We start from the raw sequence: 14,798 nt of genomic DNA, 5'->3' as shown, positions 1-14,798 counted from the left end.
GAAGCCTGTTTGCAAAGGGGAAGTCACAGAATACTGACATGGGGTCAGTATTAAGGAACAGGCACAACAAAGAACACCGAGTTGGTATTTCAAAAACACACAGAAAAGGACACTTCAGAGCACCATTTAACTGCCCCTGGATGACTCAGGATGAAAACAGTAAGATTAAATAGACAACAGAAAACTGAAAGGTAAACAGGATCCTTTGATATTTTAACAAATTTGTAGAGTTTACCACCCTCCAGTACGCTGAAAACAAATAGAACATCCACCTTCCTAAAGCAGATAAAAGATAACTACTGCAAACATACCCAGGATAACAAAACCACGGTTTACAACAGAGGCAGATCCTCTGTCAGGCACAGCAGTTGTGCACATATGACTTTCAGGACCTAGGCTGGGATCTTCAGCTCAAACTCACTGGGAGACTTAGGCAATCTCTACTGGTGCCTATCCAGGGTAGGCAGGAAGCCAAAGCTGCTGCTGCCAAACTTGTTGATCCAGTCCTCCCAGTGCGGCCCACAATGCACTGCTTTGGGTTTGGAAATGGCTCAAAAGCTTTTGCTTCCAGCAACTGTGTGGAACACGTGGGGAAAAATGCCAAAGGAGTTCAAGAAAGAGTATTGCCAGGCCACCATAACAGTAGGGACACCCCAAATGCTCCCATGAGTCAGTGACATCACCCCGGGCACTGCGATGACAAACGACGCCACTCTCCCTGCAAGACCTCGGTCACCAAGTGCAGGAAAAGTCTTGGAGGGATTAAATTATAAATAAAACTGCTGATGCTGCACCTTACCATCATGTCTTCCTATTTCATAATGAAGAGCACCATCTATCCAGGCTGTGATTTTTGCCCATTCCTGGGACAAGGGCCTTTCTTCACATTGTTGTGGTTATCCATGAGAATTTTGGATGGTGTCAGAAGGAGGACAGAGAATTGCACTGTTGCACAGAGAACCTCTTTTGCATCCCAAGCAGTTGTAAACAAGCCTCAGATGAGACATGTTGACAGCACACTGAAGATTTTACTCCTGTGCTCAACTCTAAAGATAAAAATAGTATTCTTATATCCAAGACTATCATGCTAACACTCCAGATCATTAAATTCAGGCCATAAAAACAAGAAAAGAAACTTACAAGGTTTTTTCCAGCAAATGACACAGTGGTCTGTGTCCCTACATTTCAGGGCACAAGGTGGGAGTCAGGCAGAACCAAAAGGAAACTTCCCAAATGAGGACTGATGCATCTAGGACTTCTCCAAACACCCCATGGAAATAGTGGTGCTGAAACAGCCAGGCACAGTCAGCTGGCTGTTCAAGCAGGTTCTACAGAAGAAATATCAGACAAGGAAAGGCCCTGTCCAGCCTAGATAGAAACCATAATCAAACTGTATCAGGTACAGCTCAGACATTGATATTTCCCCTTAAAATTTCACAACACAGTTCGTAGAAAAAGTCTTCCCTCAATCACTTGGCCACAGAAAGCCCCAACCCTGTATTTAGGACAAGAATTATAAGCACATATTACACTGCCTTTGGTAGGTAACACAGATATATTGTATTTGGCTCAAAACTTCTCCTCTATAAATTACAAACTACAATGTGGAACAGAAGCTCCTTAACAAGCAGGATTTCTAGACAGTTGATTTGAGTAACACAACTTCACAAAAATGAAAAATAAAAATTGCTTTTGGGAATTCATCTTTAGGTACTTTTATGAAGTAAATGCTGCCTATCAGGAAATTAATTTGCACCTTTCCTCTCAAATACTTTTATTTAGTACCAGTGAGAGCAGGACAACTGCCATCTCTCTTAGCTGAGCAGAACAGACAGATTCAAACACAGACCCTACGTTTTAAAGAACAAATTATCTGAACATCTGTGTTGGTTTTGCATAGCCTGGTTTTTGGTATTGGGGCAGCCACAGAGGTGGCTTCTGTGAGAAGCTGCTAGAAGCTTCCATCATGCCCAGCAGAGCCAGTCCCTGATGGCTCTGAGGATGGACATGCTGCTGGCCAAAACTGGGCCACTTACAGAGGCTGGGAACGCCTCTGTGATAACAGATTTGAGAAGAAAATCAAAACAAAGTGGGACACAGTTTTTTCCTAGCCAGAGAAGAGGAGGAGGTGAGAACATGTGAGGGAAACAGCATGGAGACACCACGGCCAGTGAAGGAGGGGGAAGAGGTGCTCCAGGAGCCAGAGCAGAGACTCCTCTGCAGGCCATGGGGAGACCATGCTGGAGCAGCTGAGCTGCTGCAGCCCCTGGGGATGCCCAGGGATGCAGAGATCCACCCACAGCCCTGGGGGATCCAGGGGGATGCAGAGATCCACCCACAGCCCCTGGGGATCCAGGGGGATGCAGAGATCCATGGGGAATGCAGAGATCCACCCACAGCCCCTGGGGATGCACAGGGATGCAGAGATCCATGGGGGATGCAGAGATCCACCCACAGCCCCTGGGGATCCACAGGGATGCAGAGATCCACCCACAGCCGGGGGGAGCTGCCCATGCTGGAGCAGGTGGGTGCCAGAGGAGGCTGTGATCCAGCAGGATGCCAGGTGGAGAGAGGGGGCCCTGCTGCCAGGCTGGAGCAGCCTGTCCTTGGAGGGCTGCACCCCGTGGAGGGGTGCCCCACACTGCAGCAGTTTGGGAGGACTGTGTGCCCCTGGGGGAGCTCACATTGCAGCAGGTGCTGTGGGGCTGCTGCTCATCAGAGAGGACCCACACTGGAGAAGCTCACAGAGAACTGTCCCCCAGGGGAGGGACCCCACGGCCTCACAGGGGAAGGACTTCTCTCCTGGGGCAGCAAAAGGAAACCTCAGTGATGAACTGACCCAAGCCCCATGCCCTGTCTCCCTGGGCTGTCATTGGGAAGGAGGGGAGGGTTAGGTGAAGGAAAGGTGCTTTAAGGGCTTATTTTACTTCTCATTATCCTCCTCTGACTTTGTTAGTAATAAATTCACTTTGTACCTCTAAGTTGAGCCTGTTTTGCCCTCAAAGTGTTTTCTCCTGGTCCTTATCTGAACTCATGAAGCCTTCATTAAATTTTTCTCTTCTCTGCCCAACTCCAGCAGGGAAGGGTGAGTGAGAAACTGTCATGGGTGCCTGGTATTTAGCCAGTGTCAAACCACAACAATATCCTAAATCCCAAAATTATATTTGTTATAAACTAAAGCCTAGCAAAGCCTTCTAGTTGTCAGAGGCAAGTTAAACTTGTTCAATATATTTCTAGAGTCATTCTAATTGAACAGAAATGAAATAAATGATTTTAACATTTTCCGGGAAAAGTGGAGAAATTCTTTGGAAAATATATTATCTTGAAAAGTGCTTTCCAAATTATTTTATATGGCTGTCTCAATAATCCAACACCCACATTGTCTGACTATTGGGAACACTTTCTATTCCTTTGACATACCCATCAAAAATGCTGCCAATTAACCCAAATCTTTGCAACATTTGAGGCTTCTGGATATTCCACACAACTATAGATTTCTCCTGAAGGGATAAAAGGAGTATTTGGTATGGAACACATTTATGTATACTGTATAAATGATGCTTCTTTCTCCTTTTGGCATAATTTGTAACAGCCCTCCAGTAAAAGATAAAGATAAATGATGCTGTAAGTCTTGTTCAGCACAGTAACACAAATTCAAATGGCATTTTCTCCAGTTCACAGAGTTACTGGGAATCACCTCAAAAATGTTAGAAAAACTTCCAATTTCTATTACCTGGCCTCCTGACATAACTAATTAAGAAAAAGGAATTTTTTTAAAAGAACACTAACTAATAATAACAACAACTAGTTCTTACTTGTTTAGTTTTCACAATGCACCATTTACAACTGGTCCTGATTTACACTGTGGTTATTCACTGACATGACATCTTTAACACTCAAAGACATCTAAGATAAAAGATCTATTATGCTATACAGTCTTCTAGGCAGACATGCAAAAATCTAATCAGGTTCACTCTGAAAAGATACATAATCAAGAACAGCCCAAGGAATTCTAGATTTCCAGACCAAACACCTGGTGGAAAATTAAGGTCCTCCTTTAAGCAGCCATCACCTTGTTTTGGAAACAACTTTACAGTTAGAATACAACTATTATTTCACAAGTGTTTCACTCAGCAGAGACAGGAGCTACTTAATCCAGCATTACTAGGAGGAAAAAAAAAAGATTGTAGAACCACACCCTAGGTGTAAACTGATACAGATTTTCCTCTGTAGTTTTGCCTGAAACAATAGCCAGAGGGTGTAATTTAGGGTATATACACCTTGACAAAGCCATGGCTGCAATATCTAGGGACTGACAATTAAATGTTTGCATAGTGAAGTACCTTTGGTGTCTGTCTGATCATGAGGTTGCAGTGAACATGGCTGTCTCCTCTCTCACCCACTGAGCCCCACAACCTGGTCCTACATTCTCCTTCTAGTCACAAGAAAAACTCTGCTGACTTCAGTGGCTGACAGCAATACCCCACATCCCCAGGTAACAATAAATCATCAGAACTCACATCTTCCTACTCACAGCATCTACTAAGCCACTTATGCTGTCAATGAACAAAACCATAGACTGAAAGTTAAATTTATGAAGGGTAAAATACAACAGAATTTGATGTCCATGGAAAGCAAACATCCAATTTATTGTGTATTCATCATAGGACTTGATTTTCAAATGTAACTCTTTAAAGCCTCCACACTTCATTTTAAGGCAAGCTGCTGTAGGACTTCCAGGCAACTGTATCAGCAAGAAAGCATCCAACCAATTTGCTTGCAAAGGAAACAATGACAGCTCTAGATTTCAGAACCAAAGCAATATGGACTTAACCTCAATTGCTCCATACAGGATTTTAGTCCTTCAGCTCTTTTGTACATATTTTTTCAGTGCCAGTTGAGAAAGCTGCATTTTCTGTTGCATTACAGTCGATGAAGATTCAAGTCCTGCTTAGCAACAGAAGGAAGAGCAGATCAAGAACACTGCATGTTTTCTGCCTATTATAATCCCCCCAGCAGAAAAACAAGGCATAACCAATTATCCTTTTCCCCTTGTATTATCAATGAAGTTTATCCATGGGCTATGCCAAAGCTATCAGAAGTGGAGATCAGGATTGGGGCGAGCTTGTAACTAAACCATCTTTCTCATTTGGAACATGTTACCACAAACCAGCTTATTCCACAGGGCTGATGGGCACGTGCACACACAGCTAACTGAGCATTTGAGCATTTCTAATCTAGCTGAGCCAATAGCCCAGAGTATTTGCCATTTCCAAACCCAGCAATCATGACTCCAAGCCATGTGGGAGCAGCTGCATGTGCAGTTTACTTTGATGAAGTCACATCCTGTCATACCCTGTAGTACCTGGGCTTACCAGAGTGTCTGACTTGCCACAAGAACCAGTGTGAGAGCCACCAGCACCAGTCCTGGCTCACAGCTGCACACAGCCTGCACAAGCAGGGAAAGCTTTTCACTGAACAAAGCCTTCTAGCAGTGGGAACACAGATTACAATAAATTTATTGCCTTCTGTGACAACTGCTTTTATAATCATGCTACTCTGCTACATTAGACTTTGAATTCCCTTTGTCAGATTTTAACACTTGCTGCTAAAAAACTTGAAATGTAAGTACAAAGCTCTATTCATCTCTGTGCTGTCACCTACATTGTAAGAATGCCTAGGAAATAACATTGAGTATTGTACATATGGGGAACTTCCACAGCAGTGGATTATTTCATTCATTACACAGGAAGAGAAACAATTTTCAAGCATCCTATAGATTATTTAGAATAGTTAATTACAAGTCAAATATTACAATGGTTTGTGAAAGATGAAATCTTTTCTGTATTGTAAGAGACAAGAGATCACACATATCCCCAGAAAACCTTTAGCAGTTCCAGCCACAGGCTGGGCATAGCCAGGAGAGCTGTAAGAACTGGAGACATTCACTTTTATAGATCTGCTGCAATGGAAGAACTACCTTTTAAAATAGTTACCTTAGAGAGAGTAATCTGCATCCTCTTAACCCAATTTATTTAAAAGTATCCTTCACTAAGACTTTTTGTCTTTCCTGCTCTACTTAGACGACAAAGTTACCATCTTGTATGAAAGTCACATTTCTACATATTTATTGCATTGTTCTTCTCTCACTGAGTTTTTGTTGTTAAATATAGCACAGAAACACAACGGAAACCAACCTTTAACTAAGTATTACCAACACATCAGCTCTTCTGCACAGGGATAACCTAGCTAATCATACTCTTAAGAAGGATTAGATAACAGTGAATTCCTGACTGTTATGTATGTGTACAGACAACTATTTCTAAATGTTCTTATAAAAAAAAAATATCCTGCCTCCTCACATTTTATGGACAGATCAAGACAGTCTTGTGGCTGCACTTGCAGGCAAAGTCCCCAAGTCTTTGCAATACCACACTAATGTTATGGTAATACCTAAAACCTGCAAGTATCTTTAAAACATATGAGATGACACAGTTCTAACTTGCAGTCTAACATCACAATATTCTATTTATAACACCTGACTCATTCCATCAGAAATAATTAAATATTGTAAACAGAACTTAGATTTAAAGGAAAAGAAGAACCAGGCAAAAAAATAGGGCCTATCACTGCAGACAATTTCAGAAGAAGCATCCTTTCAAATTGCATGTTTTTCAAGCAATCTCATAAAACCTCCACAATCTTCCTAAACAGTTCAATGCAATTTTAAAGTCTCCCTGTAATTGTTTTACGATAACCAGTCCACAAAACCTTAAAACAATTTGTGTAAATAGTCAATTAAAATGCAATGAAATGAAGAAGAGATTGATCTGATTACAGACTGTGAAGAGCTATGCAGACTGTCAAAAAAGAAGCATGGCACTTTGCACTGCTACCTTAAAATATTTATTTCAAATTATTAAAAATTCTCACAAGTGTTTTTGCAGGTAGGCAACGATTATAGAGCCCTCTAAGCATCTTTCTGATATGATCTGACACAACAAAAAATCAACTCAACTAAGCACCTCCCAAGGCTGAATAAAAACAAATTTAAATTTGAAATAAAATGCTGTCTCTTACTTGTGTTTACAACTTAATATTGGAACAGAAGTTTCAGCAGTGCTTTAATTATTTATGGAGCCTGCTGCTGGGAAAATTCTAGACCTTGGGTGTATGTGATAAAGATGCTTCTAGTGAGCCTCCCAGGCCTGGATTTCACTGCTCAACCCTGCCCAGAAAGAGCTGAAGAACAAGGGTTCATCACATGGCTCTCAGTACTGTCACAGCTCTGTTAAATTCCATTAATAGCAATTAATATAATCAAACCTCAAAGCTTCTGCTGAATGCCTTAGAGGTTCACAGAGCCTTTTTTTTTATCCCCAAGATATATTAACTGTCAAAGACCAGAAGTTCAGCTGTTACCAGGTGACACAATGCTGAAGAGAGTTTGCTCCCACCTGCTCTCCTGACTAATTCCTACTGTCACTAAACCTTCCAGAGTGTCTTCTGAAGGTGCCCACCAAAAACTGACAATCTGCATTCCCACAGAAAACTCACTGCTTCCTTTATTAAGACAGAATATTCTAAAAGCTGTAAAACTAGTACTGTGCCACATCCCCCCACAGCCAACACCAATTCTGACCTGGGACCCAAATTACAGATGTTCTGTCCTCCTCCTCCTCCTCCTCTACTTTGTTACCAGTTGAAATAGACAGCAGCAAGGGATTCACCTCTCAAAGGATGTAACACACACAAAAATACCCAAACAAACTAAAAAAGGGGCTGTATGTGTAACTAAAAGAATGAGGTGCTTAAGCTCTAGTAAAGACACCATAGTTTCAGCATGTACTGAATACACTATTAAAAAAAAACACTCAATTTTAAATTGTTTAGCCAAATCTCTTTTTCTGCTCCCCATGCTTTTATTTTCCCATCTGAGATGCCATAGTTTCGCTTCTTATAATTTTAAGTATTTCAAATGTATTTTATGAGTCAGTATAAGAATATAAGAGACTTTTATCCCAACCACTTCAAAAGGGTTGCACAAATTAATAAGTAATGGTGTATTTAATGATGATGTACATGGGTTGTATCTCCCTGACTCTCAAATACAAATTTGGGAGTGGGGATGGCTTGGTTTTGGGTTTCTTATTTTGGATTTTTTCCCCGACGTATTTGTTTTATTTAAAGGAACATACACAGCAACCTTTAGCAATTGGTTGAGGGGAGAGTCAAGAGTTCCTTGGTGGTGGGAGAGGGTTAGGCCCTCAGCCCCAATAAACAACTTTGGTCCTCACTGTTTCTATCCACAGCTTCTCTACTCTTTCACAGAGCAAAATGAGCCAACCTGTTGTTAAATTTTGCAAGAAGCAACAGTTGCCTCTGTTGAAGCCTGTCAAAGTTACCACGCATGAACTCTACACTCACAGGCACAGTTCTATTTAGAGATCCTCTTTGCAACAATGGGCTAGAAAAATCCTTAAAAGCAAACTAAATTCAGCACAAGTGAGCAAGGATCTCCAGAAAAACTGTTTCAAGCACTGATTATGAGGTTTGATAAGAAGAATAGTTTTTTTCCAAATCAAACAGTGTCAGGTACTACAGACACATCAAACTTCTTTTAAGATCTACTGCACCTCCAAGATGAACTGAGTGACTGAAAACATTTTGGCTGCATCCAATAGCACTCGCTCCCACCATCACACAAGTCTGGAAGATGCACTTCAGCAAAGTTTCATTTTAAAATACAGGGAAAATGCATGAAGAAGATGAGATTTTCTGCCTTGCTGTTTTGGAATCCATCTACATATTACAATGCAACATGCTATCCTTGCTTCATCTCAGCACAAGTGAGTGGCAGGGGACTCACACCTTTAGCTGGTTCACAAAGCAGTAAGTAATTAAGAGACTGCCTGAGCCAAAAGATTCTGTCACATCAATTACATATGAAAATAACTAATGAACACAACTGCTTCTAACATGTTCTTACCTTGATAGGATTGCTCAGCAGAAGAAGGTTTCAGTGTACAAATTCAAAGTAAAGTTTAAGGCTCATTTTAAAGTAAAATCTTCCCATCCCATTGGGTATCCCTCTCTCACTTCCATCTCCTGGGGATTTTCCATACCAAGAGCAAGTCAAGTCCATTGGGCCCATATCTTATTCCTGCAGCTGACTTCTACATCAAAGCTCAGTGTGGACTGTTACTGTCTCAAAAAGCAACATATAGGAAAGTATCCAGCAAGTTTCTCACTTTGATGAAGGTCAGTGAGGATTCCAGCAGGAAAGATTTAATATTATGTATTAGCAGAACAGAAGGCATGTCAGAGCAGTGAAAAAGAAACATAGAAGCATGAGACACAAACACTGGGAGTTTGGGAAGCCCGAACTCAAATTCTAGTTCTCACTTTAATGTGAGCTTGGTTATGACAAGAAGGGTTAGATACAGGAAAAAAAATGTTTCCTGATCCCTGCATGGAACTAGCATCATTAACAGGTATAAAGGACTCATCAGGCTTCACAGCCACTAAAATGCTGAGAAAGGAGCTGACTTATCAGCAAATAGAAACTGCCACTGACAAAGGTGTGTCTGAAATCCTGCCTCTCTCCACTGCTTGCAAATATTGCCCTGGAATTACACAGTTACATCCTCCTGTATTTCTTTAAAATAGCATCTATCATTCTTTGCCTTTAAAGCTTAACAAAAGGAGAAGCTGGCAATGCTAAAGCCCCTTTTCTAATACAGTGTTACAATAAGAGGAACACTCACTCTTCATTCAGGAGACTCAAACTCAACTGCCTGTGAGGCTGAAATCCACCTCTTGCCAGCAGGCATGCTGAGGATGAGGCCATTCCCAGCAGGAGATGCAGAGAAACAGCACGTGGGAAAAGAAACAACTACCACCCATAGCCCAGTGGGGACACAGGCCAGTGGGAGCCTGACAATTGTTAAATAAAGAAAATGGTTCTTGGTTTTGAACCCAATTCTAATATGTGGGATGTAAAGTCATGTTCCTTCTTCTGCTCCCTCTCCAGGCCATGAATATTTAATTATTTTATGCAAACTGGAAGAGTTGCAATGCAAGGTTAAATTAGCCTAAATAACCTTGAAATCCTTTTATGAAGTTGGGCCTCAGAGTCAACTCCCAATCTGTAGAGAAATAACTTTCTTACACAAGGAGTTCTGTTGTTACTTGCATTTAAAATACTGTGGGGTACCACGACAAAAGTCTTGAGGTTAAAGTGGATTTAACAAAATTTATACTTTTGGTTCACCTTTCTCTGTTAAGAACCAAGGTTTAGAAAATCCAACTACTTTATAAATGTTTGTTCCTCAAGTTTGAATGCAAAATTCTTCCTAGGAAAATGAATAATTTAGAGCATTTTCAAAGTTTTATTTGATAACACATACATATGCTGGTATGTTTGCTGCTCCCTAGTTCCTTAAGTTAAGTTAATCTAAACTTAATTAATACTATTTTAGCTGTATTTTGCAGCAGGCCAAGCTCCCTTCAGGCCAGCTACAGGTACATGCCAAGTCAGTGTCTCATTCATATGTCATAAAGCAACCAAAATAAATAGACTTCTGGAAGCCTGACAGGGCTACTAAGTTTCACTTTTAATTCTCAAACTATTTTATGAAATTCCTTCAACTCACAACCCTACAAATCACTCACATGGTTGGAGTCAGTGCAGAAAAGCTGTGTGTCTCAGTGATCAGCCTGCACAAAAACAGTTTCATGATCTCTCTCCAGTGGTAAAAAAAATAAGATCGATTATTCTTTACCCTGCCAGCTAATCTTCAGAATCTAGAAACCTTAGAAGCTTGCATTTTAATAGGTAGAAATAAGAGTAAATGTTTGAAAATCCTTATTGGTAATATCTTCACTAGGATAATGTGTGTATTTATTGTTGTAAATGCTTTTTTAGCATTTGAATGATTTGCCTATTCAGAAAAATGAATTACATATCCAGCACAATGATTAGATTGGGACTTGGCAATGAAGTAATGAAGTGATTTTTCAAGTGCCTAAGAACTCACAGATACACTTAAGAAGATGGCAAAACAACACAAGTGAATCTGCAGGCTGCAGCACAGCTGCCTATTGCATCTTCCATGCCACTGCCTCTGATCCTAGAAACTGTATTTTCCAAATTTTAGCAACATTGGGAACACAAAAAATAGCCATTTTGATTCAGACTCAACATGATCACTGTCTCCCAAACCTGCCAGCCTGTGCCACCTTGCTTTAGGTTTCATTTGCTGCTTGCTGCTCACAAGTCAGTAAGTGCTGAATCAGATCATCTCCTAAAGTCGCTGGCAAGTTCTGCTTCCCATGATTGTAAACCACATCTACAAACTCAGTCTTCCATTTCTACAACATCAAATAAATGACTTGGGTCTAACTGCTCTAGTATTTAAAACAGCTGGGCCTGCTCTCTGGCACACTTCTCAGGCACTCGGAAGGAACCAAGAACCAACCGTACTGAGAAAGGTTCTAAAACTTTCTGTGTTCTAAAACAATCACTAAACTAGAAAAACAAATAAACAAAAATTAACATGATAAATCACACTCATCACTTCCTTTTTTTCTCTGCCTGTTAGAAAGTAAATAATAATCTATAGCTTTCATTCATCATCTGCTTACAACTCCAAGTAGCATTGTTACTCTTGCAAGAAACTAGGCCGTAATGGGCTTTTGCTAATCACAGGTGAAAGGTCACTCTCATTTAGCAGAGTACCAAGCAATAAACATAACACAATGACATGACAGGGGAAGGGATTGGTATTGAAGTACTGACATGGATTATACCAAGAATAAAAAATATTATAAGTCAAGAGAAGATTTTATCAGTGCTGGGCACAGACCTCCCTTAGGACTATTTATAGTCTAAAGAAAAAAAACCAAACAAACAACATATAGAAACACAGTAAGGACAGTCTATGCCCTAACTTGTAGTTCTCAAAATATGTATTAATTTAATAATAATGCTAATAACACCAGTCTGACAGGCCATCAGTCCTAAATCCAAACCGATAGGAAACTTTGACCCTTTCTCTTAACCGTGCCTGCCCCTCTGTTAAGTAGTTAGGAAGAAGAAAACTTCTTGCACTTTTCTTCAAGAATGAATTGCACTCACCTTCTCGGCAAAGTCGCATTGCTTCTCGGTTTCTCCCGTATTCCTTGAAACTTTCTTCTAATGCTGTTCCTAAAACCAAAAAGCCACAAGATTTCAATCCATGGAAAAGCCAGAGGGTAGGACTGAGCCCTGCTCGTGACCTGCAGCCCGTTCCCCCGTGGGCACACGCAGGGACGCGACCGTAAACACAGGACAGAGGCACCGAGGGCTCCTGGGCCCCGGAGCGGGGGAGCCGCTGTCAGCGGCGGGGATGCCTCACCTGCGGCGGGAGCTCCCCGCCCCACGCCGAGGCTCAATCGAGGGCAGGAGGTGCCGGGCTCCGGGGACCGGCTCCGACCTCCTCGCACCGTGTCCCGGATTACAGGAACTGGGGCAGGCGCTGCTCGCTCCGCGCCGCTCCCGAGCCCGGCCGGGGGGCGCGCACCGCACAACGAACTCGGCCGCGAACGCCGGGGGTGGGAACGGACCCAACCTCCCCGCCGGGCCCGGCACCCCGCCGTGCCGTCCCGGGGCAGCCGCGGGGTGCGCCGGGGACGAGCGGGGGGAGGGGGGTGGGGGTGGCGGTGCTCGGCAGCCACTCACCGTCGTTCCCGTGAAGTTTAGCAGCATCGACCCAGTGGCTCCAGGGCTGCCCCAACATCGCCTCGGGGCTGGGCAGGGACCTGCGCTCCCCGACGGCCGCCATTGCCGCTGCGGTGGCGGCGGGGCCGGCGCCGCTCCCGCCTCCTCCGCCTCCTCCCTCGCCGTGGCGGGGCCGCCGCTGCCGCTGCCTGGCGGCCGCGCCGCGCTGCTCCCTCCTGACGTCACCCGCGGCCCGCGCCGACATTCTTTCCGCTGCTACAATGTAACGAGAAAAGTCAGCGGCCGCTTAAGGTGGCGCCCCGCTCTTAAGGCAGCGCCGCGGCGCTGTCAGCCCGCCCGCTCGCTCGGCTTCCTCCCCGCGGGGAACCTGCGGCCCTGCGGCGGCGCCGACTCACCTCTGCGGCGGCCCGGGGGGCAGCGCCCGGGTGCCCATTATTGTGCGGGGAGTGCTGCCTTCCTCTTCACCTTGTAGGTGAGGCGCGCTTGTGTTCGCGCTAACAAAGCGGCGGAAGGGAGCGGGGGCGAGCAGGGCTACGCCGCCTGCCAGGCGTACCCCAGCTCCATGGGCCGCCTGGCTACCTCCGCACCGCGGCCCCGCGACCCTACAAAAACAACGGCCGCATCACAACCCCGCCTGGCACCCGCTGCCCCGGCCAGGGGGGCGGACCGGAGGGCGACGCGGCGGGCGGAGCCGGACGGGCGCGCCCCGCCCTCACCGCCGGTCCACCTTAAAGCCGGCGCCTCCTTAAAGGCAGCGGCGAGCAGGAAACGCGCTCCGGGCGGGCGCGTCCCCGTCCCCCCCGGCTCCCATCCCCTCCCTCCGCTCCTCGCCCGCGGCACAGGGGGGACGCAGAGCGAGTTTCCTGCGCGCTGCTGCCCTCGTTATACCCGTAACCTGTCTCCCAGGGGGACGGCCTTCTCATTGTTATTTCACATTTTTAAAAAGGCTTTTTTTTTTTTTTTCCTGCCCCTTGCCTAAACTTGGCGACGACGTCGTGCCGTGTCAAAAGTGAAGATTAAAGGATGCTGTGGTACCGGCTAACTCCAAGTAATAAAGTCTAAGCTTTGCAAAATCAATCGCTTTGATTAAAAACCCTGGGTTTAGAATTAATTTATTACAAAGTTTTCTCCACTAGAGTGTTCAAGTACCAATGTCAAACTGTCAGGCCATGATATCCAACGATTTCTGGCCATGCTTGATGTCAGTAACAGTTGTTGTCATCCTCGAAGAACAGCTAAAAATACATAAATCTGATGTGCTACCTCCTCTACAGGTACTCTAGAGCACGGGACTGGCACTGTCAGTGGAACTGCTGACAGATCCCATACATGTATTTAAAAACCACACAGCAGAAATCAGAACTGTAAATAAATTTGTTTAACCTGCAGAGGTGCATATACATGCAGGCTTAGCTAATTTTCATTTTCTATTTCAAGTGTGGGACTACACAAGCTGGAGATGTTTCTTTCCAAATTTATGCACACAAAAGATCTATAAATTCAAGCTCATCACATGGAATAACATAGGCTGTAATTATAAGAATAGTTTCAGTGTTCCACCCAACTGATAATTTATCTCATAAAATTGCAGATCTAATACGGAGTAGCTAGCATGATTTTTCTCTCCTCCTGATCAACTTGAAGTCTAACTTAGCTCGTTCATAAAAGGCCAACACCATAAAATTTAGATAAAGAGAGCTACACTGACTGCTACTGCAGACACTGGCAGCAGGATTAACTATTGAAGGCCATCAGCCTCTTGAGCTGATGTTTCAGTTACACTGCCCTGCCTGTAGCTTCCCAAAACTCTTCATCTTAGCCTGAGAATGAATAAAGTTGTTCATAGAACCAGAGTCTAAAGATGAGTGAAATGCATTATTGTTTGATTAATTATCAAATAGCACACTTTATAATACAGAACACTATAATTAAAGCTAAAAACATCACTGGAAGAAAAATGTCTGTCAGGTGCTGAACACCTTCTGAACAGAACCTCACCTTTTTTTTTTGTGGTGTAGAAGCCAGATAGGAAAGAAGCCTATGCCTGATTTCTTTCAAGCTGAGTTCTTCAACAGTG

At 43.6% G+C, this 14,798-nt stretch overlaps 1 protein-coding gene across 3 annotated transcripts in view; it reads right to left on the bottom strand.

The window, feature by feature from the left end:
- ATXN7 (ataxin 7) overlaps positions 1 to 14,798 on the bottom strand; it is an 86,355-nt gene that overhangs the window by 47,099 nt on the left and 24,458 nt on the right. Inside the window, exons 1-3 of one of the 3 annotated variants that reach the window (XM_084214153.1) lie at positions 13,117 to 13,350; positions 12,722 to 12,976; positions 12,140 to 12,208 (exon numbers count right to left, since the gene is read on the bottom strand). In XM_084214153.1, the coding sequence (XP_084070279.1) occupies positions 12,140 to 12,208; positions 12,722 to 12,965 (313 nt within the window). In that variant the 5' untranslated portion in view covers positions 12,966 to 12,976; positions 13,117 to 13,350. Of the gene's footprint in view, positions 1 to 12,139; positions 12,209 to 12,721; positions 12,977 to 13,116; positions 13,351 to 14,798 lie in introns of those variants that run through there. The other 2 variants (XM_084214155.1, XM_084214154.1) reach the window with 2 other exon arrangements.

The sequence above is a fragment of the Fringilla coelebs genome, assembly GCF_963513975.1.
Source record: "Fringilla coelebs genome assembly, chromosome: 13".
In the NCBI taxonomy this organism is placed as follows: Eukaryota; Metazoa; Chordata; class Aves; order Passeriformes; family Fringillidae; genus Fringilla; species Fringilla coelebs.
The sequence above is the reverse complement of the archived record's forward strand: the minus strand, read 5'-3'. Positions and strand labels throughout refer to the sequence as shown.